This window comes from Balearica regulorum, chromosome 3 (assembly GCF_011004875.1).
Source record: "Balearica regulorum gibbericeps isolate bBalReg1 chromosome 3, bBalReg1.pri, whole genome shotgun sequence".
NCBI lineage: Eukaryota > Metazoa > Chordata > Aves > Gruiformes > Gruidae > Balearica > Balearica regulorum.
This window is the reverse complement of record NC_046186.1, coordinates 69,815,880-69,839,495: the sequence shown is the minus strand read 5'-3', so window position 1 is coordinate 69,839,495 and position 23,616 is coordinate 69,815,880. Positions and strand designations below refer to the sequence as shown.

The 23,616-nt window shown below is 40.7% G+C and overlaps 1 protein-coding gene across 3 annotated transcripts in view; it reads right to left on the bottom strand.

Moving 5' to 3' along the window:
* Positions 1-5,314: 5,314 nt before the first annotated feature.
* The window catches only part of IPCEF1 (interaction protein for cytohesin exchange factors 1), a 62,983-nt gene continuing 44,681 nt past the window's right edge, over positions 5,315-23,616 (bottom strand). For all 3 annotated transcript variants that reach the window (XM_010303311.2, XM_075748376.1, XM_075748377.1), the window contains 3 exons: positions 22,180-22,546; positions 12,750-12,940; positions 5,315-9,355 (listed from right to left, as the gene is read on the bottom strand). In XM_010303311.2, the coding sequence (XP_010301613.1) occupies positions 9,155-9,355; positions 12,750-12,940; positions 22,180-22,546 (759 nt within the window). In that variant the 3' untranslated portion in view covers positions 5,315-9,154. The remainder of the gene's footprint in view (positions 9,356-12,749; positions 12,941-22,179; positions 22,547-23,616) is intronic.

The following is a 23,616-nucleotide window of genomic DNA, read 5'->3' as shown; positions in this document are numbered from 1 at the left end:
GCAATTGGACCAACACTGAAATATGGACAAGAAACCCTGGCCAGCCTTAGACACAGCTACAGTCCAGGGCTTTCACAGGATGAAGCCAATAAACGAGGCACTGGAGCCACTGCCATCCTGCACCCTACAGCAGATGTTCTCAAGCAGAAATAAAAATGCAGAACTAGACCAGGTGATCTAAGCTGGGCCCAAATCCACAAATCGGCATAATGTCAGAGAACAGCTAGCATGGGTGCTAACGTCTGGAGGAAAGGCCTGGCCATGTCATCTCTCATTCACCTGGCCCAGCACGCAGGCCTGCCTGGGCTATGGCCCGACCAGGTTGCCCTGTGATGACTCAGAGCAGCCATGCTCCCAAACCAGCCAACACCTTCCTGCATCTGGACTTTGTTCCCAGGAGTTGCTTCACACTCAGATTTTTTGTATGAACAATGCTGTCACGGAAACTCTGCCTTCGTCATTGTTGTGATTCCTCATGAGAGTAGTTTCCTTCCTTTATTTAATGAGTGAGATTCCCACATCCCCTTTTCAAGACATATACATCATTTACATCACTGTCTCCAAAGTGCTGAGCTTTGTTTGCTGCCTCAGTCCTGAGGCTCTCACCTGCTTCTTCCAACCAGTATCAGCACCACGGTTCATCTTTTTTTGTGCATTAGAAAACACAGTTCAGAAACAGCACATAAGATGCAGTCACCCAAATTCCCTCAACTTGTCATCAGCAAGATGAGCAGAATAAATTCTTTCACAGAAAACAAATGATGCTCATGATGAACTATCACTACAAGCTGGTAAGGTGATGTGTGCGTTTCACAGCAGTATGAAATCTTATTTGGGGCTCCTCCTGGCATTTGTTCAGTGAAATTTTCAAGTTACACAGGAAAGGACACCACCACCAGGGTCATCTTCATCACTGCTGTAATTTATGAACTTAAGTCCTAGCCAAGGTGAACTGAATTTACTGTCTGTAATAAAAATAAGATTTAAGAAAAGGCACCATAGAAACATACCTTCTACTTCAGCAACAGATAGGCCCATAGATTACTAGGACATGGCTGCTGTCGCAAGGGCTGAGGACATTGGAGATGCTTCTGAATTTTCAGTTGTCTTCCCGTGCCACCCTGTGATGGTGGCTTTTGGGTTTTACCAGACTTGTGCAGACATTTCATGAGGGACATAAACATGCCACGGTGCTTAACATCAGCATAAGAACGTTTTCCACAAAACAACCTCCAACCTCTCAACTCTTGTCTTTTATGGCAGTCTCCAAAACAGCTTTAACAAGTTACTGGCTGAGATTCATGGATATTAAATAACCAGATACTAAAAATCATCCCCTCTGGGACATCAGTTGTATGACAGGTTGTGGGTTTCCACTGATCTCATGCCCCTCATTTTCTCAAAGGCAGTAATTACTCCTTTGCCCCCCACCAGATGATTTACCACCTCTCATTTCCTAGTGTCTGTCTTGGTCCCTCAGGCATTAACTTGTTTTTCCTCACAAAGCATTTTTATCCTCAGACTATACTTGGCTTCAGTTTACTGTTTCTGTTTCAGGTCTGGAGAGGGCTGGTGTGCTAGACAGCATGTCCAGTTTTCCACCTGCAGCAAATGCTGCCACCTCACTGTAAAACTTGCTCAGATGTAGACTGAGATCATCATGCCTACAGCAGTAACACTTTTACTTCCCCTCTTACATATAAACCTGTGCTTTTCTCCCTTGCTTGCTGTCTCACTAACAGCCAGCGGGCTGTGCTAAGGGATCAGTTTTCTCCATCAGAAAAACTTGCTGAGACCTGTTTGCAAGAAGCTGTGTTTTCCCACCGGCAATACAAGGAGGATTTATGTGTCTGCCCAAGACTGACACCACTCTACACAGAAGAGGAGAGAGGAAAGAGGAAAGATACACGTTTCCCCATCAAAATAACAGAGCAGTTTGTCACCATGCATAGTATTCCATGTACTACCAAGGCTTCTGTCAGACAATTTTAAACATCCCCTAGTGACAACTAGGTCATTTCTTGAGCACAGGAAGATACTACAGGAACACTCCCCCCTGACAGCAGGTATTTTCTTCCAGCAATAAGAAACAGCCCATGATAATATCAGAAGAATGACAACTGAGCCTTTCCAAAATGTGAAGTGATGAAATAGGGTCAGGTGCCAAGAATTGCGCCTTTGCCCTCTGTGTTGCCAGTGAACATACTGACCCCAAGCTCACAAGGACTGTCTGGAAGCCTGATGAAGCCCAGCATTTTTTTTAAGCAGATAAAAGGCAAATGTCAAAATCACAATGACCAACTCATTTCTGTTCTTATAAAACTCTGGAACTGGTTATATTTTGTACTAGCACAGAAGGGTGTAAATCAAAAGCCAGAGGAAAACAAGAAGCAGTCCAAGCCAGTGAGGTACAGTTTCATAGCTAGCGTAGACCGGTGCACGTATGGTGCAACAGCCCCAATCACTGCCTCTCTCATGCCTGCACCAGCATCCCTGCAGCGAGCATGCCAGGAAGGATCCTAAGGAAACATACCATTGTGTTTTGTACAGTTTAGCTTTCATGCCCAGAAACAAAACATTCGGCCATGCATGAGGCATGGAAAGCAAGAGCGCAAGCTGAGATCACAGTAAACCCCACATGAAACCTGTTCCCGCGGGGTGTCTCCACAACCACGTGTTGCAGGGGGAGAAAAGGGAAATCATCACTTGGTGAAAGTGAAGTTATAGCTTTTTGGGAAGCTGAGTCAAGCTAATGCTCTCTCCTAAAAGGAAGAGGTATCCCTCTTCCCTCCCGCTCACGCAGCTCTTCTTCCTTCTGCTTCCGCCTACACAATCCAGCTGCCTCCCTTGTGAGGGCTCTGGCAGGCACTGAACCTCTCCATAAGCCAATTTTATTCACCATCACAACAGACAACTATCCGGCTTGCTGCGTTTGCTCCATGCTGCCTGACTCGGCTGAGCTGACAGAGGTGCACATGATGAGCAGATTAGCCCAGGGCAAGCAGTGGGAGCATGTAGGAGATTGAGGGGACAGAGAGGGACAGGGACATTCTTTCTTCAGGGCAGACAAATCCTTGGGCAAGCTCATTTCTTAGGAAACACACCTTCACTGTGGCTGGCCTGTCCAGCTAAACTGAAATTCTTTTGACAAAGATCCCAATCCTCTTTTAATTGAAACAGGCTGCTCTGTGAGAGAAAAAAAAATAAAAATAAAAAAATAAAAAAAAAAAATCCAAAAATCCAACAGCATCCTACACCTGTCAGAAGAGACCATCCTTCCTTAAGGGTGGCTACAGCAACCAATTAAAGAGAATTAACTAATTTAACAGCAGTTTCAAAAATTACATTGCCAACTAGTGGAAGGCATTCCTCAGTCAAACCATTCATTGACTTCCTGGTTCCAGTGTATTCAACTTAATAGCAATATTAGTCCCAAGGGGAAATTGCTTGTTTAAAGAACCAGCAAATCCTTATTTTATTATATGGCAGTAAACTGAAAAATCCACAGGGAGAAGTAAAAAAAAGACTGAGCAAAATATTCTCTCATTTCAGTGTTTAATTGACAAGTGCAAACATAAGGCTCTCATTTTGCAAGATGTGTGTATCATTCCATTAAAATCAAGTCACATGTGTGGGCAACAAGCAGTAAAAAGGCAGCGCTGAGTGCAAACATTGTGCTTTGAGTTTGAAACCAGTGAAAAAAAAAAAACAGACTCAGCAGATAAAATACCAAATTGGGATTTCACATACCTTCATGGTGCTGCAGGCCCTGCTCCTGCCTTGCAAATACTCCTCTATGCATGGCTTTCCCTGTCTACACAGAGGGCACTGAAACAGACCCCCTCCCATTCCTCCTTTTGGCCAGTCCTCAGCACTGACAGCTTTGTACAAGAGCACTGCTATTAGTATGCACATATGGCATTTCACCAGGTTAGTTATTTTGCTAAATGTTCACAAATAAAGTGACCTACCTGAATCTTTGCTAGACTAGTGCTAGTTTGTCTTCACATGAGAGTGGGAGACATGTTTTCATATCCTCTCTTCTTTACTTTTAGGTGGGAGAAGGCAAAACCACCATAAGCTACTTCAGGAGTCAGAATAATTTGGGTAGGTCCTAAGGCATCTAGGACTCACCAAGTGTTAGAGTTCACACAGTTCCTAAGCTAGGTATGATGACATAAGCTATTTGCCCTATAGAAATGCCATACACCTACATCCTCAAAATGGACCTCATGTGAGCCAGATAGGCTACATCTTCCTCAGACACTGCAGTAGCTACAATGGTTTCCCAAAGAAATGGTTTTTCTGCATTAAAGGCTGACTTATCTAAAGTCAATCATTTCAAGGTAATGCATCAAGGTTGATGAACTGTCAATGAATTACGTGCATATTTCATTTTTAACTTTCTGCCAGCTTATAAACCACTCCCTTTGGATTTTTACCAGGAGAAAATAAATTAGAAAAATATTCATTTTTCCAGAGCAGACAGATCTTGGAACTTCTCCCATTGCAAATTTCAAGGAATGTAATACTCTCCTCAACACCTGACAATCTTTTTTTCAGTGTTGAAATGCCTAGCTTTTGGCAAGCTTAGCTCCCATTACCCTTATGCACAGAGACAAGAATTTGAGCCTGATCTTAGCTCAGAGCATTTCTGTTCTGTTTTTGCTTTTCCTTTTTCACCTTATTTTTTCTTTTATTTAATAACGAAGGCAGTTCTTAAAAATGCAAGAATGTGGCAGCTTGAAGCAGATCGAAATGGGACAAATCTTCAAGCCAGCAAGGCAATGCTGACTGACATCCTAAAATGTCTGCTGCTTCAAAATGCCCCACACAAAACAGGAAATAGCGCTTTGGCTCTACTACTACAAGAAAACCACTTTGGCTTCCTGTTAACAGAAAGATATGTCTCACACAAATGAAGTAAGCCCAGGCCTTCATTGCAATTGGTCACTTTTGTACCACCAAACAAGTAAAACAACAAAAAAAGCCCAAACCTCAAACTTCAACCACAGTACATGGAGTTCCTCGCATAGAAGTATGCTTACATGGACTCCTTTGATACTTTGAGAGTTAAACAACACAAGTTTTTTATATTAAGTCTCTAATAGACATGTAAGCTTACAGGCTCACACAATAGACACAGCATGCCCATAATTTTTCCTAGTTAGAAATAATTCAAAATTCTTAAATTCTACATAGTTCTAAATCAAATACCACCTCTTTTCTTCCCCTCCCTCCTTGGCTGTCCCAAAACAGTCCTTTCTTTCAATGTGAAGGTTTCCTCCAAAAAGAATATTATTTGCAAAGGAGAAAGGTTGTAGCACATTATTTATTCCTGTTTATTCCTGTGTCAAGTGAAAAACAGTATTGAGTGAATCATCAGAACTAGATGCAGATGCAACAATTCACAGTCCCCACATCAATCCTCTCCCATCTTAGGAAAGGAAATGGGATCCCACCTCATTCTGGTAGCTCGTGAGACCTACACCACCAAAACAGATTCAATTTCCAGAAAAGCCAACAGAGACAGGCTGCAGAAACAGCTGAAATAAGATATTATTATTAGTTACTCCAAAATCTGCATAGCTGGACTCACTGCACCAATACCAAAAGGCTTTACTGACAGAGGAATAACTGTGCATGTGCACGCATCCATGCACACACACTTTCTCCTGAAAAAGTACATAAAACAAGTCCCATGAGACAGATGGTTAAAGACTTTTGGACATTCACTGGGGATGTACAGTTTACTTACACTACGTCAATAGTGCGGGCCTTCCAAATTCAGACCAACAGATACCGTTTACACCAAGTACCACTGAGCGGAGCACAAAGTTGCCCAAGTTTCTCCTGCCGAGGTGGCTTCGCGCTGCATCCACTAATTGCAGCTGCCAGCTTGTGCTTCTTTCTCCAATCGTGGCTTTCACGTTGCTGCGCAGCCTCTTGTGGTGAACCCAGCACCAGGTGAAAACTCTCACGTTAGTTAGCAATGCCGGACAATGAATCCTGCTTTGCTGCAATTTTCACTTCACGTTTCCCACGCTTTCCATTTGTTTCAGGTCTAAATAGTAGCTGAAGAGAATGGAGATACTCCCAGCACTGCACTTGCATAAACCCCATACATTTGTTTTCTTGAACACACAGAAAATTGTTAAAACAATAACTGCATTAAAGTAACCACATTCAACAACTTTCTGTTCTTTTCTAAGAGCGTGCTACAGGCCATCCTCAGCAGGTTTCCGAAACCTCAATAGTTCGCCAATAAGTGTCTACTGACCATCTGAGAGAGAGTTATTTAAAACCTATTTTAGGCTACATAATCTGTCAAAACCAGTAGTAGAGTTTGAGCAGCCTGAGGACATTTGTCTGTTTCTATATTTGGGAAACCTGTTTTGTATATGCTTATACAAGCACAGTGTGAAAAGAGCCAACACAGCATGTGCAGGCCACATAGTGCTTTCCTTTGTATAGTGCAAATCAACTTCAGCAAACGGAGCTGACTAGGACTTTGCTCAGAACTGCAAGGCACTGACTTGTCTGGCCCAGTTCAACAGGCCATTTAAGCATGTGCTTGTTTTAAGATCTAAATGAAGATGTTTTTGAAGATAAATGGTGTTTACACACTTTGTTTCATGAGGAACTGACACTTGTGAGAGAAAATATACATGTAATTTGACCTCCATTATTTATCAATTGTTTAGAGCCAAGTAGTTAAAATTAAGATGGGCCAAGCAGGTTAATCCCTACACTTCTAATTTTCAGTGTGCTCTTGGTGGTTAATTGATATCATGTCAAATTCAGGGGCTATCTCTCTCCTACCTACGCCTCTGCTTTGAAGAATTCAATTAGGAGCAGGACATTCACAGATGTCCACTGTCCAGAGGGTCTGGGAATGGTGAAAGATTAAAAATACCCCAAACTTAAAATGGGCTCAATTTTTGAGACGCAATTACTCTAAACCAAATTGCACCAGGTATTGAGCTTGCTTAATTTCTATACACTTCCAGTTAGAATTAGTGAAGTGATGAAACCATTGCTCATATGACGATTTCCTGAAAACAATTGCTTCTTAACCAACTTGGGGTTTGTGTCTGCTTCCCCATTTAGTCACTGTCACCCACTTCCAGGTCTCAGTTAACATTTGTTCCCCACCAGCAGACTAGCCCCAATTATTAACTCCTGACCCAAATCAGTCCTTACCCTCACACTCCTAAACCCTTTTACACCTGAGACAGTGATGCTATCCCAAGCATAGCCCTGCTTCTGCATTCAACCAGACCTCATTTTCCCCGACCCCCTCCCATTAAAGCCTGTATCAAAGAAGCCTACATCCTCCCTTCTGTTTCCCCTTTCTTATAGCTTACCATCTGCTCCTCAGTTCTCACACTCAATACAGCCTTAACTACCATTTTTTGATGCATTGAGACATTATTCTATATCTCTATTTTAAAAGGGAAGCTGCTGAGTGTTAAAAATGCAATATCAGCAGTCAGACTTATCGCTACTCAGGTGGAAAAGATTTCACATGTTCCCACTAACACTATTAACTTTTGTTTTCTCAGTCAAGCCATGATAAAACATATAATGTATAAAGACAAGTGAATATGGCTGCATCTGTATAGTGTATTTTGCTTTAAAAGATAAACTATATTGAAAAACTAATGACAAAGAATATCTTTACAAAATAGTCAACAGAGGTGCCAATTGCCACAGTTCCTGTAGCAGCATTAATTTGAGAACGGTGAGCTAATTGTTGCTTTTCAAAATTCAGCACTCTGCAAAGTTCCTCATACTTGCACACACGCAGGCAATGGGAAGGCAAAAACCCCAAACCTTGTACTGAGGACAATGAAGCCAAAAAGCTATGATCCTGCAGCAGAGCCTCTTAAGATACTTATTTTTGTTTGCCTAAAGGGAAATCCTGAAAATTTCTAGAAAACTTATTTTGCTGCCCTAAGTTGTACAGCTTTTCTTCATCTAACACTCAAAGCTAGAAAGACAGAAGAAAAAGTTGCAGCAGATGTCCCAGCGTAGTCTCAGCTGTAGAGCCACTACTGTGATTCACAATGGAACAAAAACCAAAGACGCATTTCAAGTGAACCTGTAAACACACTCATCTGGGTGGGCCTGGTCCATGTGTGCCTATCTACATTAGGAAATTCAGCATATATAAATATATAAATAAAACATATATACAGTACATAGTCACATTCATATAAGACGTAAAATGACATATATTTACAAAAATATTTTCAGCTATGTTTCAACACTTTCAGGTCCACATCAGGAATTTAATTATTTAGCTTCTACTTTGTGAACTTGATCACCTTCCTAAGTAGTAATCCGGGATGAACTTGTACCTTATATATTCACAACTGTCAAAAATAAGAAAGAAGAAAATAATCTTCCAAGGAATTCTGCCAAGTCCATAAGGTAAGTTGAAACTTGTTGAAGCATTAGCTGCCTCACTGAAGAGTAAATTACATGTTAGCAAACATTGAGAGACCTTCTCTTCTTCATGTAGAAAGACAGTACCTTGGTCTGGTTCATAAATAAATTTGAAACTCATAAAACATCAGGCAGAGCACAAACTGGGTGCCTGACAGCTGTCTGTAGTATAAACTCATGCATAACTACTATTCTATTTGTCTCAGTTTAAATTGGTAGAGTGGTGAAACTGAATGAATGTAGAGATGAAAATGCATACATCAGGTTACCTTACAGTCTAAACAGGGAGAAAGTAGACTACATCCTGTTGGCATTGGTTTAGCTTCCTTTAACAGTAAGTTACATGGTTAAAATGACCCCAAGGATCTCACACGTATACAGTACCTACTATACACTTCTGTGATTTCCAGGAGTTGGATATATTTAATTTACTACTCCAAAGATGGAAAAACATTTCTTCGCTGCTTCATAAAATAGTCTTTTTAGGTACGCAGCCCAGGTTCAGGCATGCTTTTTTAACTTGGGGGATTCGCCTTCTTGACGTGAAATGAGTTTTGCAAGAGGAATTAAAGCTTTGCAGAAGGGGTTGTTTTCCTTTCGAAGAACACTTGGAAAAAACAAACCTCAAAATGCAGCAATTTAAAGTGCCTGTACATAAAGACCCGTGGGGAAAAATCTTGCCATGAACCATTGAACCATGGCCTCAGATAGCACTTTCAGTGATAGTCTGTGGAGTCACCTCTTGCTCCTTGCTATTCTCTGTGGACACGTCCTGGACCTCCTGCTGCTGATAAATATCTTGGACCAGCATGATGTTTGTGTTCCTCCACTCTCTGTACTTCATTGCTGTCAACTTTGGGTCCTCTAGTAACTGGTTAATTGTGGCCAGGTCATGTTCCTTACACTAGGAAGAGAACAAGTGGTTATTTCCCACAGAAACTGTCAAGCTCATTGTCCATAACAAAAACATTCTGGAAACATTAGAGAACCATGTAGCAAGGAGATGGCCAATTACCCATCCTCCTGGCAACTTGTTCCCATTTTTAGAACACAGATCATCAAAATTAAGTCCACAGCAGAAATTCGTCCCAGCAGAAATTCGTCCCAGTTGAAGGTAAGATTATGATCTCATGTATATTTTTTATTTTATAGGATTCTTAGCAAAACTTCATGATAGAGGATTCATGTGAAAAGTAGACATTGTTATGCTGTCTCACAAGTTAGTACTTGCATGAAACTAGTCACAACAGCATTTATTTCTGTAATTCACACCAGTTCCAACTTTCGCAAAAAAATACTTACTCCCTGGCCACATTATAAATGTCTCTTTTCTGGGAGATAGACAGAAAATAATTTTATATATAATCCGTGCACTGGCAGTGCTAGAGCACATGTGGCTGCTAATACATCTACCGCCAGCCACTACTAATAAATCTGGTCTCCACTTTTAGATGAGAGCAGCTCAGACCATACAGTGCAGGTGCCCTGGTTCAATTGTAAGACGTTAACAGTCACTGATAATAGGGACACTGAGACCCTTTATGTCACAGAATCACAGCATGGTTGAGGTTGGAAGGGACCTCTGGAGGTCATCTGGTCCAACCTCCTTCCTCAAGCAGAGCCACCTAGAGCAGGCTGCCTAGGATCATGTCCAGATGGGTTTTGCATATCTCCAGGCCCATTGCCTCTGGTTCTGCCACTGTGCACCACTGAAAAGAGCCTGGCTCTGTCTTCTCTACACCCTCCTTTCAGATATTTATATTTATTGATATCCTCACATTTTCTGACACAAACAACCACTTTGCTTTTCCAGCTCTTATTGCCTATCCATGCAGTGGACCACAGGATAGAGAAGCCCTCGTCAGCAGCTACAATTTCTTAATGGAGGCACCATGCTGCACTAACAAACCTTTACTGCTTTTGCCTGGCTCCTTTCCCCCCCAGTCTGCGTGTGAAAGCAATGGAGTAGTTCTAACCATCTTCTCCTGCTGCCACTGGTTTCATTATGCCTGAGGACACTCTGTGCTAGTGGCTGCCTTGAAAACACCTTGAAAATACTCTCACACATTCATGACACTTCCTGATAGTGTCAATGAGCTGTTTACACATCCATATCCCATTACTACTCAATGGACTATCAACTACTGTAATCCCTGTGATGCCTGAGCCGCTTTTTAAATGCAAAAGCTTGTTCAACTGTTGGTTTACACAGATCCTACCCTCAAGACCTAGTTCCAGCCTTTGTAAGAAGGCTTCTGGCATTAATGCAGACATATGTGCAGCTAGCCTAAGAGAAGAAGAGGAGAAGGGAGAGAAAAGTATTTCCAGTAGACAAACTTGGGGGCTAAAAGCCATGCCGTGGAATTTTTCCTGTACCACTGAATCTATTTCCCACATTCATTAAGCCTGTGATGCATTTGCACACAGCTTCCCTCTCTTCCAAACTATCCAAAGCATGTTTTGTTAATGATATATTATGGCAGCAACATTAATCTGTTGTTAAAGATGTGGAGTCAAAAGCCCAAAATTAAAATTGCACTGAATCTTACATAAGTCACTTCCCAAAACTAATAAGAGTTTTAATCAAAGCAGAGTAAATATGGATCAGACACAAAACTTTCCTAATTTTTAAATTTCCAATAGATAATTTCCAATTATCTCATATCTCATGTTATACGTTGAGATAATTGACTTTAAAAGCACATAATCCCACTGATGCAAAGAATATGGCACTTTCCCACTGCAGGCATTTGCCTTTCAGACAGGCTAACTTAAACACTGCTGTGTATAGAACTCTGTTTGTGTCTGTGAGAAAATGTCTGTGCTATATTTGTCTTGTCAATACTCCAATTTCTTACTTTGAAGAAAGCAAAAAAAAGTTCAACACACTTTATACATTGTGAACACTCCAAAAATGATTTTTCCATATTACATGCAAGTGTTAGACTAGCCTAGGGTTATAAACTCTGCTAATCACAATTTATACAATACTCCCACGCTAAATCAATGCAAAGCTGCCCTCCTTGCTCTCGTCTGGCAGTAAGGCTTCCATTCAGCTCCATACTAATGAAATTGATTATCCCACAAGATACAACTGCATTTTGTATTAACTGGTTCTTAGATTTATTAGGGAGGCTCCTATCAGGGAAAACTTTGCAGTATGTTTCTATATTTAGCTTCCTGTCCCATAAAATAGGCATACTTTTTAAACTAACTTTCTGTTATATGGTGGGCTCACTTTATTGCTGATGCAGATTAATACTGCTATAGTCAGTACCATGTCACTGAAGACTCTTTGATACTGAGGAGAGACTTCACCAGGTTTCATATGGAGCCTGAGAGAACGCCTATATTCCCACTCGTCTTTTCAACTGTATCTTCAGGAATTTTAACACAGGCCAGGGTGCCAAAGCCAAGCCTCCCATTGCAGATAACAATAAAATCAATGATTGTGCTGATAGGAGAAGTTTTTACATGCATTTCTCCATCTTACAATGCCTGAAGTCAAATAAACCCATTTGAAACAAGATACTCAATTCCTGCTTCTAATGCATACAAAAAGAAACAAGTGAAGCCCCAGGTTTGCATTTATTCTTTCTTCTCCTTACAATTTCAATGCTATGGTTAAGCTTTCCATTCCCCTCAGCACCATTCAGAAGCAGGCTTTGAAATCCCAAGACACTAGATGCTGGCGAGTAAACAGCCTCATAAATCCCCATATTCCAGACAGATTTATTGGCCCTTTCATGGAACGTCCCCTGAACCCCTCCACCCCTCCAGTTCATGATACATTTCCAACATAAAAGCAGGATGCTTATGTTATTAAAAATATTTTAGTTACAGGAGGTCTTTACAATAGCTTTGGCACATCCTGTACATTCTCCAATAATCACATAAGGAAAACTTTTTTTGGCTCAGGCTCATTTTCATGTCCTTTATCATCAACGTACTTTGTCTGCTCTTCCTTTTTTAAGGTTGCCTTGTTTAGTGCATTCAGCTGAGCTTGCAAGTTTTCCAACTAACTAAGAGAAGCTTTATTACATTTTCCAAATGGGCTGGAACTTCTGCAAGAAGAGTCCCTTATGAACTATTGCCTCTGCTTCTAGTTCAAAATGAACAACAAAAGACAGATCAGTATTTAGAATGAAGTAGAAAACAATTTTAAAAACTTAACCAAATTCTCTGGGGCTTCAAGTAAATATGTAATTAGAGTTTGGCTGAAGTATAGTCTTGCCTCTTTTTTCAGCCAAACTGTTTCTTTCTCTCAGGCTTTTCCTTGGCTAGCTGTGCAACCTCACCTTTAATGTGCTGTTCAGCATTCGAATTTTGTGGAGTTTCTCATTAATGGAGGGGTTTTTGCTGCGTTTGATAAATGACTTCCTAAGCTCCTTCTTTGTTGACAGCCGACGATCACCAATGGGAGACAGGCTTGCTTGTTCTAATGATTTGTAAAGTCGCTCCATCTCATCATCATCACATTTTTCCTGATCTGCAAAGAAAAGAGTAAATTGGGTATGAGAATGTGAATGTGGCAGCAGGTAGCAGGAATGTTAAGTTCAGCCATCAGGAAGGCTCTGAGCCAAGTCAAAAAGCAATAGTATTAGAGTTAAAACCAAGGGCAATTTTTAGGGTAATTTATAGGGTAATAATGCACATGAGAAAGACATATTACCAAACTCAAATGTTTTTAAGAATCAAGTCGTGATCCAAACAGATACAAGCATGTCTTTCCACTGCTGGAGTGCTCCTTTAATGCTTTTATATCACAGACTTTGAATAACTGTCAGTAATGCTACATTTGAATGAAAGTAACTTTAATAGCATCTACACCCATTCACCCTTCCCTGCATGCTGCACCCAGTGAATTATATTTCTATCTGGCAACTCACAGGTCAAATTCTATTTGGTGTACTGATGCATCGCCAGGTTTTGGTAAGTATTAAAAACAGAATTTTTTTTTTTATTTTTTTTTTTTTAAAGAACAATGAAATAAAACATAGAAACATTTCAGGGGCTCCAAGAGAAGGTCCCTAGAAAACAGATTAAAGCAGGAGCCCTGATTTAACCCAGGTTAGGCGCCTGATGCCTAACCCTTGAGTTTGAGTTCGCAGCACAAAATTTGCTTGTGGTGCCTCACAACAAAGCCTTGATTATCTCTGCCTTAATTATTCTGATGTCTCACAAGCTGCAGCACCATCTTCCATCACAGAGAGGAAAATCTAGTAAAATGCTGAGAATGAAATAGCATAAAGTAAGATAAAAATTGAAGCAAAGACATTTTTTCAGAATAAAACAAGTTAAAAATGAACAGTCAGAAACTAAAAATATACCCAGCATATAGAGGGTCATTTTGGCAGAAGGCCATTTTCAGCAACAGACTGCACAACTCGCTTCTTGTCCCACAGTCCACACCGCAAGCTTTTCTACTCCAGTGTTTGCTAAAGGAAAATCTTAAAATTATTGGTGTTTTCAGGGTGCTAATGAGTCCCTCAAGATACACTGGGATAACATTTGGTTTTATTTCACTAGGGATAGTGGTGGTGGTTCTTTTCAACTGCAGACCTCCATGTGCCAGTCAAACTATCTGGGTACTTTTTTCTTTTAATGAAAAGTTAAACATTGACTTTTCTAAATCATCTTCAGTCAGCAAACATTTTCTGAACAAAAGGAAGAAGTCCTTTTGCTCACTCATGCCACAGCAAAAAGACTTCTCCAACATGGCAGCACACTTAGAAGGCTGCTTCTTATCTTTTCCATGTTTTAAAAAGTACAGCATCCTCCTACACCCCTGTTCTTTCTAAATATTTAGGTTACAAGAAAGGTTATGATATGCTACAAATATTTGCCTTCACTGTGTTGCTGGCCTTTTTTCCACTACTTTGTATTTATACAAAGCCTGCTGTAACTTGACAAGAACTAAATATAGCTTCCAACATTGGTACAGTGTTGGAGGAGGAAAGGGAGAACTGTTGTATATTTAACAAGCTGCGGGAAATAGAAAAAAATGCAAGTGTAAGGCATAATACACGGCAGTAGTATTTCCCAAAAACTGTCGGTTCATGCCATGAGGCTCGTAACTATAACTAGCTTCCTGCCTACTTTCTTGGGATGAAGCAGCTGTTTGTTTCATTAGCCAGCTCCTGCACAGGACTGGCTCAGCTCTGCTGTAGACATCACCCATCAGGACTGTACACAGTATCACTTTGAGAGATAAATTGACCTTTACCAGATATCCAAGAAAGAGTATATAAGAAGAAAAAAAAAATGCATTGATCCTATCCAGCAACTTTAAAAATAGTCAAGCCATGGGGGACATAAGGTCCCTGCTTCAGATATTTTTTGAGGCTAACTCATGATGCTCCTTAGTGTCCTAAAAGGGCTACAAAGCAGCAAGCATGAGAAAACACCCACACTGAACACTCTTCTTCCATGCTAAGTATTCTGATATCTTTCATGGACTTGTGGGTGAAGTTAAGGAAAACAATAATACTCAGAACAGAAGAAGATGGAGCCAAAGTCAGAAGAGCCCAGCAAAATGCTCCCAGACGATGCACTTGACCAGCAACGTGCATTCGGCTCCTGCATTCTTTCAAGATTGCAACCTTAAACTCCACTTCTGTTTCTTATTCTTCCACCACTCCCATCCCCAAAGGACTGAAGAGGGTCAGGTAATTCCAGAGGGAGAGGAATGTACCAGATTCTTCAGATTGGGTGGATAAAGGGAGCGACAGTGAAGCAGCTAAATGGGATTTCAGGAAGGAGTTGGAAAACAAGGGCGACTGAAACCTACAGTCTGTATAGAGCCAGCTATGGGTTATATAGTATTTTTGTCTCCATCTTTGTTTACACTGATGAGCAGTGAACTCCCACAACAGTTAAAAAAAACCCCAAACCTTAGTATTGTGCTTTTGTATAGAAGCAGATACTGCTGCTATTGACAAGGAGTATGTCTGCCAATAAACCCCTATAAATTGAGGCCAGACTGTCTGATACCTATCTGGACTTTTACCTTCAACGTCCTGAGTTCCCCTAAGCCAGGCTCAGAAAGCAAAAGCCCACGATTTGCAGGCTTGAAGCTGCCACTGAACACACTAGATTGATGCTGTAAATCTGAAAGGGGGAGAGGCATTATGTCTAGCACTCAATTAACAAGCCTAAATAAAATGTTCTGGGATAAGAAAATATATTTCTCCTCACTCACAAAATGGTGCATTATGGTATTTCACAGGCCTCTTAATGCCACAAAAGTAAATGAAGAAAGCACTACCTGTAGTTTGCTTAATTGTTTTCCCCACAAAATACCTGAGAGAAAATTAAGGCTGGCTAATAGAGATAAAGCAACATGACTCAAGGCTTAAGCACAGACTGGACTTTTTCTCCAGATTCAAACATTCACAGCATATTTTCCCAGAACTTGATATTGCTTAATTCCCTTGCACCTGGAGTCAGAGCACTGACCTGCAGATGGGCAAGTCTCTAACAGCAGCACAGGCATTCACCAATTCTGTATTTTTAGACTTCAGTGACATGGATTTCTCGTATGAAACCTTGGCTGTCTAGACCACACTACTGAATTGTTACAAAATATTTGCTTTCCATCACAAAGTAAAAATTTATGTAAAAAACACATAGTACACAAGCTCAGGCCCTGGTGTAAAAATGAACAGATTGTCTGTGTCAGCCTACCAAAGACAAATGTACCGCTCCTACTCTGAGCTTTGTTAATCTCTGAAGGTTTTTAATGATGGATATATTCCACTGGCAAAAATTCTTAATAACATGGACAGGTTGGGCCCCACTAGCACTACTCTGGAGTGAGTTCTTCCAGCCAGGTCACACAGCTAACATCAGGTGCATTCAAAATCACTTCAAAATATAATATTGCAAGTTATCTCTTCCACCAGTACTCTTCAAGCTAAGCACTTTCTGTCTCAGGCATGCAAGTTAGGAAACTGAAATGCTGCTACAGCACTTCTTAATCTCAGCCTATTTTAAAGATAAAATACATACATTTTTCTTCAGGACCTACTGAAGGATTAGTGGTAAGGAACAAATGGTAACAGTGGAAGGATATTACATATAGCGTGCATTTATGAGCATGTACATGCATACAGGGGAACATGTGCATTATACACGTTTCCCTTCCCTTGGCAATATTAACTACAAGCAATTCTGTAGAGTGATGCCACTGAAGGGATCAGTCTTCCTGGGATCCTGCACCATGCCCTTCACTCACAAGCCTCACAGCCTGCTAAAGCTTCAGAGCACTCCTGGAAAAATTCTGTGGTACTGTATAGCTTTATTAACTTTGTTAAACTGTGTTTAACTTTGCTGGGTTTTTTTCACTTCACAGTGGAGAAAGTGGAAGAGAAGTGCTGACCTGAGGAAAATGGAAGTTCTTCCCTGAGATACTTTAACATTCAAGAGAAAGAAACCTTCTAGGTTAGGGTGAGGAAGACAGAGTAGTCTATCAGGCAAGTCATAACTGACAAATTCTGTTTCAGGAAAAGTAAAATGCAATTTTGTGGCTTGATGCCACTTATCTGGAATTTCCCTCTAACTAACAGGAGATATCACAGACAAGAACAAGCTTCCAGAGGTTCAGCACGCCAGCTCTTCACCTCCTCAATTTTCAGCTCCCACCTTCCTGTCGGCCAACTTGCCACAGGTGGGAGACATTAAGGTATTGAGACTCCCCACCTTGCAGCAGCAACACAGGAGCCTGCCTGAAATCTCAACTTTAATGCTCTTTAAGCCTACAAAAGTGAAATTATCCAGAACTTTTCAAAAAGCAGCTGTGAAAAATCAAGCTGATTGTTTCCCAGCAGTAAAAGATACAGAAATCGGCAGTGTTTGGCAGAAAGAGCATTTTGCATTGAAAACCACTTCCCATAGAACATATCTTACCAACTCTAAGCTGAAATGTAAATACTTGTTCTCCCATTCTCTAACTGAGATCTCACAGCTCTCCAACTGTGTGTTAATCCCAGGAAAAAAAATCTGCTTCTTTCTCCTGCCTTTGCTACTCTTATGAGCTTCCTGTAGCCGTGCCAGCAACCCCATTTCTGATTCTGCCAAAACTTTTGATGTCAATGGGACAACATATATACCCAGGCTAGGGAGAGCAGAGGAAAAAAAGTCATAAACCACTTTTGCCCTTAACTACCTACCTACCTCCCACCCCCTCACCCCTTCTCCATAGTGGTGGTAGACTTTTCAATGGGAATATGATGGTACCTTGAGGGAATCACATTTTCCACATAACTACAGAACAGAAAAGACAGGAAATATTTGAATTAGGTGGGGATAGCTTAGGCAAACTCCTCACTGGAAAATGCAAAACTAAAGGTAAGAGAGAGTGGGAGAAAATAACAGGAAAATATGTTACCACCAACAGTGAGATGCTCTTGACTATAAGAGTATAGTGGACTAAGCAGTGAGGAATGGCATTTTAACAAACCGACTGAACTGGAAACAACACAAATAAGTATCTCTTTTTCACAGAGTTCAGAAAGCTGTAACACCATGGTTTTCACTGTCATTTCTAAAGCTTTTTTGACAAGAAACAAAATAATCATTCAGATACAGTTGTTTCTCTACACAGTTGTTCTCCCCATAGGCGTAATTCTTGGCTAGTCCCAGCCACGATCTAGCCTTTTGCTGTAACTTTTGCAGAAGAAACAAAGGGGCCAGAGCACACCAGAGGATCTGTTCTGGCTATTACTGGCACAGGCAGACTCCAGAGGGGAAGAGGATGTAAGTTCTGAGAAAAGAAGGAATTGAATGCATCCAGCTCCTATTTAACCAACTCCTTCCCACAAAACCAACCCAGATAAAACTCAAGTGGTATTTGAAAAGCTTTCCAGGTTTTTCAAAATATTGGCACACACCAGATCTTCTGCCAGCTACTGGGAGCCAAGGTAAAATAAATAAACCAGAAGTGGTACCATAAGAATTCCTTGCCAAGATGCATGAACTTTGCATGATCATAAAACCCTCAGAAAATGCAAGGAAGAAGGATGTTATTGCAATAGTAGAAGAACCCTAAATAAATACAAACACACATTCCTGTTCTCTTATAGTAACCTCTCAGTTTCTCCGGCTTCCTTTTGTTATCATAGGTTTTGATGGGGGCGGTGGTGGGTCATAGTCAGATATTTTTTGTTCCAGTGGTTGCCAGAAGAAATACAAAGGATGGAGTCTGGCTGCAGAGCATGTCTAGCCAGCCCGGACAGGGCAAGGCCAGCTTCTGGATATGGAGCACGTAGTCAGATAGCTGTTTATACTCTAAACCGTTTCTTGTTTACCTTTCAGTTTCTTCGTGTCACAGGCAGCTTTGAATCCTTTGTCACTGTGCATGTAGCAAGCTGCAACACGGAACTATTAGATATTCCAGCAAAGTAAATAGAAACATAATGCTGATCGCCTTTCAAAAGAGAAAACTATTAAACTCTCCTTTTTTGTACTTTTGTATTACTCTCTGGTATGTAACCTCTCCCCAGTAATTGGCACTGAGGATTAACGCTGAGAATGGTCATAACACCGCTAAGAGTTGCTGGAAAGGTCATTAAAAATATCATATGGTACAGCTCCTTGCACCAGACACAGTTGCTTAGCAGATTTCAATATTTTTCATCAAAAAAAATAATCCATGATCATTTAGTGGAATCTGTAGTTTCTCTTACATTCATCCATTTATCTCTGAGAAACTTTTCTTTCATTGTTTAACTCATCGCTGATGTTCTGTCGCTATTTTCATATTTTCATGATAAGCTCTTCCCACAAAGCCACAGCTACTCTTTCTTCCTTCTAGATACCAACTTTTCTCACATTGGCCTCCATTTCTGACTTCTGCCAACAAAAGTGCTCTTCAGTTCTTGAAAGCTTTCACCTCAGCTCTAGGCTGCTATCAGCTACAACCAAAAATTCCTCATGGGTTTTTACTAAGCAGAATGTGGCCACAAAGCAGAGTGTGTGACAGGTTTTTCCTATCCTCACAAGGAAAAGGAGAGAGCATGGACACACACAAAGGCTCTACGGGGAGTGGGTTCAAAAACCACATAGCTGTTCTGATAACAGCTGAGCCAGCTTTACGCACACGGGACATGCGCTTTCAGGACAGATGCCAATGCAAGACAGACCTGTCTCCTCCCAGACGCAGTCTCATTACTCTGAAACATGACAAGCTGTCAGAAATGCACTATTCAGGAGTGTTGTAAAGCAAATAATATGGACTGCACTGAGGTATGCATTCTTGTTTCACGTCAGATAACAAGGGTGTTCTTTCTAGTTATTGTAAATCATGAGGTTTTGCAGCTAGATTTTACCCCACAATTTGAATTCATCTCACAGTATTTGTGCACATCCTTATCAACCAGCTGGAGGGGGAAATTCTTGGGGGATAAGCCACAGAATCAGAATTGCATCCTTTGTGATAACTTTCATTTGGAACTGAATTGCTATTTTACGTTAATCCTTTTTTTCTACTTCATTCTCAAATTGAAGTCACTTAACTAATCTCCTTGCAAATTATGTCTTTTCTTTTTTTTTTCCCAGTGGCCATTGCAGGGGAGGGCCCCACACGCCAACACTCTCCATCCTCTGCCTATACTATGCAGACTGATAAAGGAAAGAAAAATGTGTGTATGGCCTATGTCTTACTTGCTCAACAATGGGTTATGATGCAGACAATAACTAGTGAGGTTGTTCGGTTTCCATAGAGACTGTGTCATCGAAGTGATCTATTTCTGGAATTCCATCAGAGATCACCAGTGTGGTTAGGATGGAAGTGTTCTGTGATCAAGGTTGGCCATCAGCTAAGCAGTGATGAACAGAAGAATTCATTTCCCCAGGAATACTTCTGGGAAAATTAAACCACTTTGCAAATGGCAAGAATATACCAAAATGTGGTATATTGATTTACATTTTAATCCTATTTTTGTTGATTAGCATTATTGAGCCTATCAAACTATGCTTTAAATGATCATGAATCTGTCATGCTAATTCTATAACCATCCATAAAAGTACTTGTCACCCTTACAGTTACGATGGAAAGCATTAACCTAAGCATTATTGCAGGATTGCTGACAATACCAGAGTAACATAAAACCAGAAGTTTAGATTTCTGAAAAGCGACCACTGAATCTTGCTCAACAGGATCTATAAGCCACCATGCCATATATGACCTACACTCCAACAACCCACCTGAATGTACCTAATAATGTTTCCCAAAGGCACTACTAAGTCAAATTTAACCCAGAAGGTGAAATTACAGAAGACAATGCATTTACTATGTCTTTGTGACATTGTCATTAGGTACCTCATTTCTGCCAGCCCCAGCTGGCACTAGTTGCAAAGCCAGAGCTCATGGGAGTTAGATTCCACAGTAACTCTCTCAAAACATCCACTCTTTCCTGCCACATAGCAATAGTACATATGCTTGCTCTCGGTTTTAATTCTTACGGATTTTCATTGCTGCGGAAGTCTCTAGAAGAGCAGCTTAGAAGATGGAGAATGACACTGAGCGCAAACCACTCTGAATTAATTTTCACTTTTGCTAAAATCTGTACTTCACTCAATTTCCTTTTTTTTTTTTTTTTTTTTTTTGTAAAATCAGAAAAACATATGACAAACTAAAGGGGTGCTAACTGTTGGTATTTGTAAAACAACTGGGAGACTGACAATATAACAACTAATGCGCCTTATACTACCATTTTTCAATCAGTGCCAAGTTTACCTACAGAGAAGTACCCTAAGTTCCCAACGAGGCCAGTGCTGGTTTTTCCCACCTTTGCATTACCTTCAGCCTAAGCTTTTGGTTGCACCTTTGTTTTGCATTTTACTGAGACAACACTGCTCTTTCAGCAACAAAGTACTCGCTTCAAATCTTTACAAGGATTTGGAATCATGGGTAGACGTGATGCATAAGAACATCATCACTTCCTTATGTATTACCTCTCTAGGCAGCATGCTGAGTGTCTTCTCATTTCAGCATTCTGTATGCCAGAAACGCCTCTTATGCTTCAACTGCTTCTCATATAGGAAGAAGGAGCTTTGCTCAAAAGGCAAGACACATTGCCTCGCTATGGCAGGAGAATTATTAACAGTAACAATGACCAAATTGTGCAACTATGCCACCTTTTTAATTTAGCAGTACATTTCAGTAGGAGGATACCTATACAGATCCTCATTTGCTTAAACAAAATCCAGTCTTAATGGACTTTCTGATTCAGGATTGCAGTTGTTTACCCTTGATTACAATGAACTTCAATGAAACAAATAGGGAATACGTACTGGAAGTAAACACAACTGCTTTTAGTTTTAAAATTGGATTAACCTAACCCCATGTTCACCACTTCCTACATATGCAATTTTGCTTAAGGTGTCAGTTCTGTGACATAATTTTGATTCAATCCTAACCAATAAAAGACAGCTGTATTGAAATAAAGACAGCTAATAAAAATATATTTATGTTAGGATTTTATACAGAGACTACGATCTTAACATATAGGTAAAACTTGAAAAAAGCTGTAGAGGTACTTACCAATTAGATACTAGGTTATATATTTAATGCACAATAAACCAAATATTTGTTATAAATGATGTGCCACTGGAAAACTCTTCAGTGAAGAACATAAAGGAAGGAAGGGGAAAGGAAGTTGAGGAAAATCCCTGAACTCCCACACTGTATGGCTCCGCAGAGAAAAATCTCCTTTTTCATTAGCTCACCTTTGGCTAGTGATCTCTGTCCTGTTGCATCTGGCACAGCTAGACAATGGGTATCCGGACCTAAAAAAGAGTTTTGGGATCCACCACTGGGTTTGGAAAGCTGGACCTCCTGGCTTTCTGCCGCTTCTCCACAGTCTACTTCTGGCAGCTCATCAGAGTGAATCTGTACGCAGAAAGTTAAAGGCTGATCACCCTCTTCTGTGGCAGAGCTGTTAACTAGGTCAAGCCAGGACTGCCTCTCAGAATAAACCACTTTGGACGTCAAGGAAGAAGATGACTCTTGGGAGTTGAAAGTGCTTTCAGGAGAGGAGAGAGAACAAGATGCTTCACTTGACAGAGTCGAGGTGAAAGAAGACTTCTGCTGATCCTGCTTTCCAGAAAAACGGCGGGAGTGGGAGGGGGGGAGAAAAAAGAAAAATTATTTCCAAGTTATTCCTGTTCCTAGGTTCTACAGGTTATAGATATGCAGCTGAAATGCTAACTGACCAAAAACTGATGTAATCTGATTAATTATCCATCCAAACAACTCTGAGATATGGCAGCAAATATCCTACAGAGCAGTAACTTCAGAAACTAAGCCACAAGGAAGCCAGACGTAAAAGAGATAAAAACCTGACAATGCCTAGAAACAAAAGACCAAGGAAAAATACTGTCTTGAAGGTAGCCTTCATGCTAGGTCTCACACTCAAGTTCATTCTTTACTTTGTCTTCACTTTATTGGACTGATCAAGGGTGCAGAAGAGAAATTCCAAATTAACATGAACATTAAATTGTCTTGAAGCATTCAACAAATCCACCAATGCCGTAACTATGGATAGACAGAAATGGGCCCAAGCACTGAAGTACCTTGACCTTCTCAGCACACAAAGCCTTTTTACTTGGTCCATTCAAGGGACTAATCATTCACCAAGGCAAGAAGGCTGATGAGTAATATGATGGCAAGTTAATGGTGGAAAGAAAAAACAGAGCGCCACAAGAAGGCGGCAGGAAAAGGGGAATGGCACAAGATTTGTGCTGCTTATTCACCTGCCAAGATTCATCCTCCAGCACATGAATCTGGAAAGGGACCCAAACTTCACTAGAAACACATCAGAAATCATTAAGACATCCTAGGGCCCTCCACACCATACTTGTCACCCTACCTCAACAAGAGCACATACAACCAGAGAAGTCTCAGAGACATCTAACAGTCATCATTAGGACCTAAGAGTTGAATGAGAGAGGGTATGATAGATGCACAATTCAATGTAAAGAAAGGCTGAGAGAAAGAACAAAGTTTTGAAAAGTATTTAGCTTCCCAGACAAGCAAATAGATGCCCAGGTCTTTGTCGACAGTAGGCATTTACATTGGCTGAGTTGTACTATTATCTGGTCACCAAAAGCAACTCACCTTAGTCTGCCTCTTAGCCACCAAACACCGCTGAAAACATGAGCCAG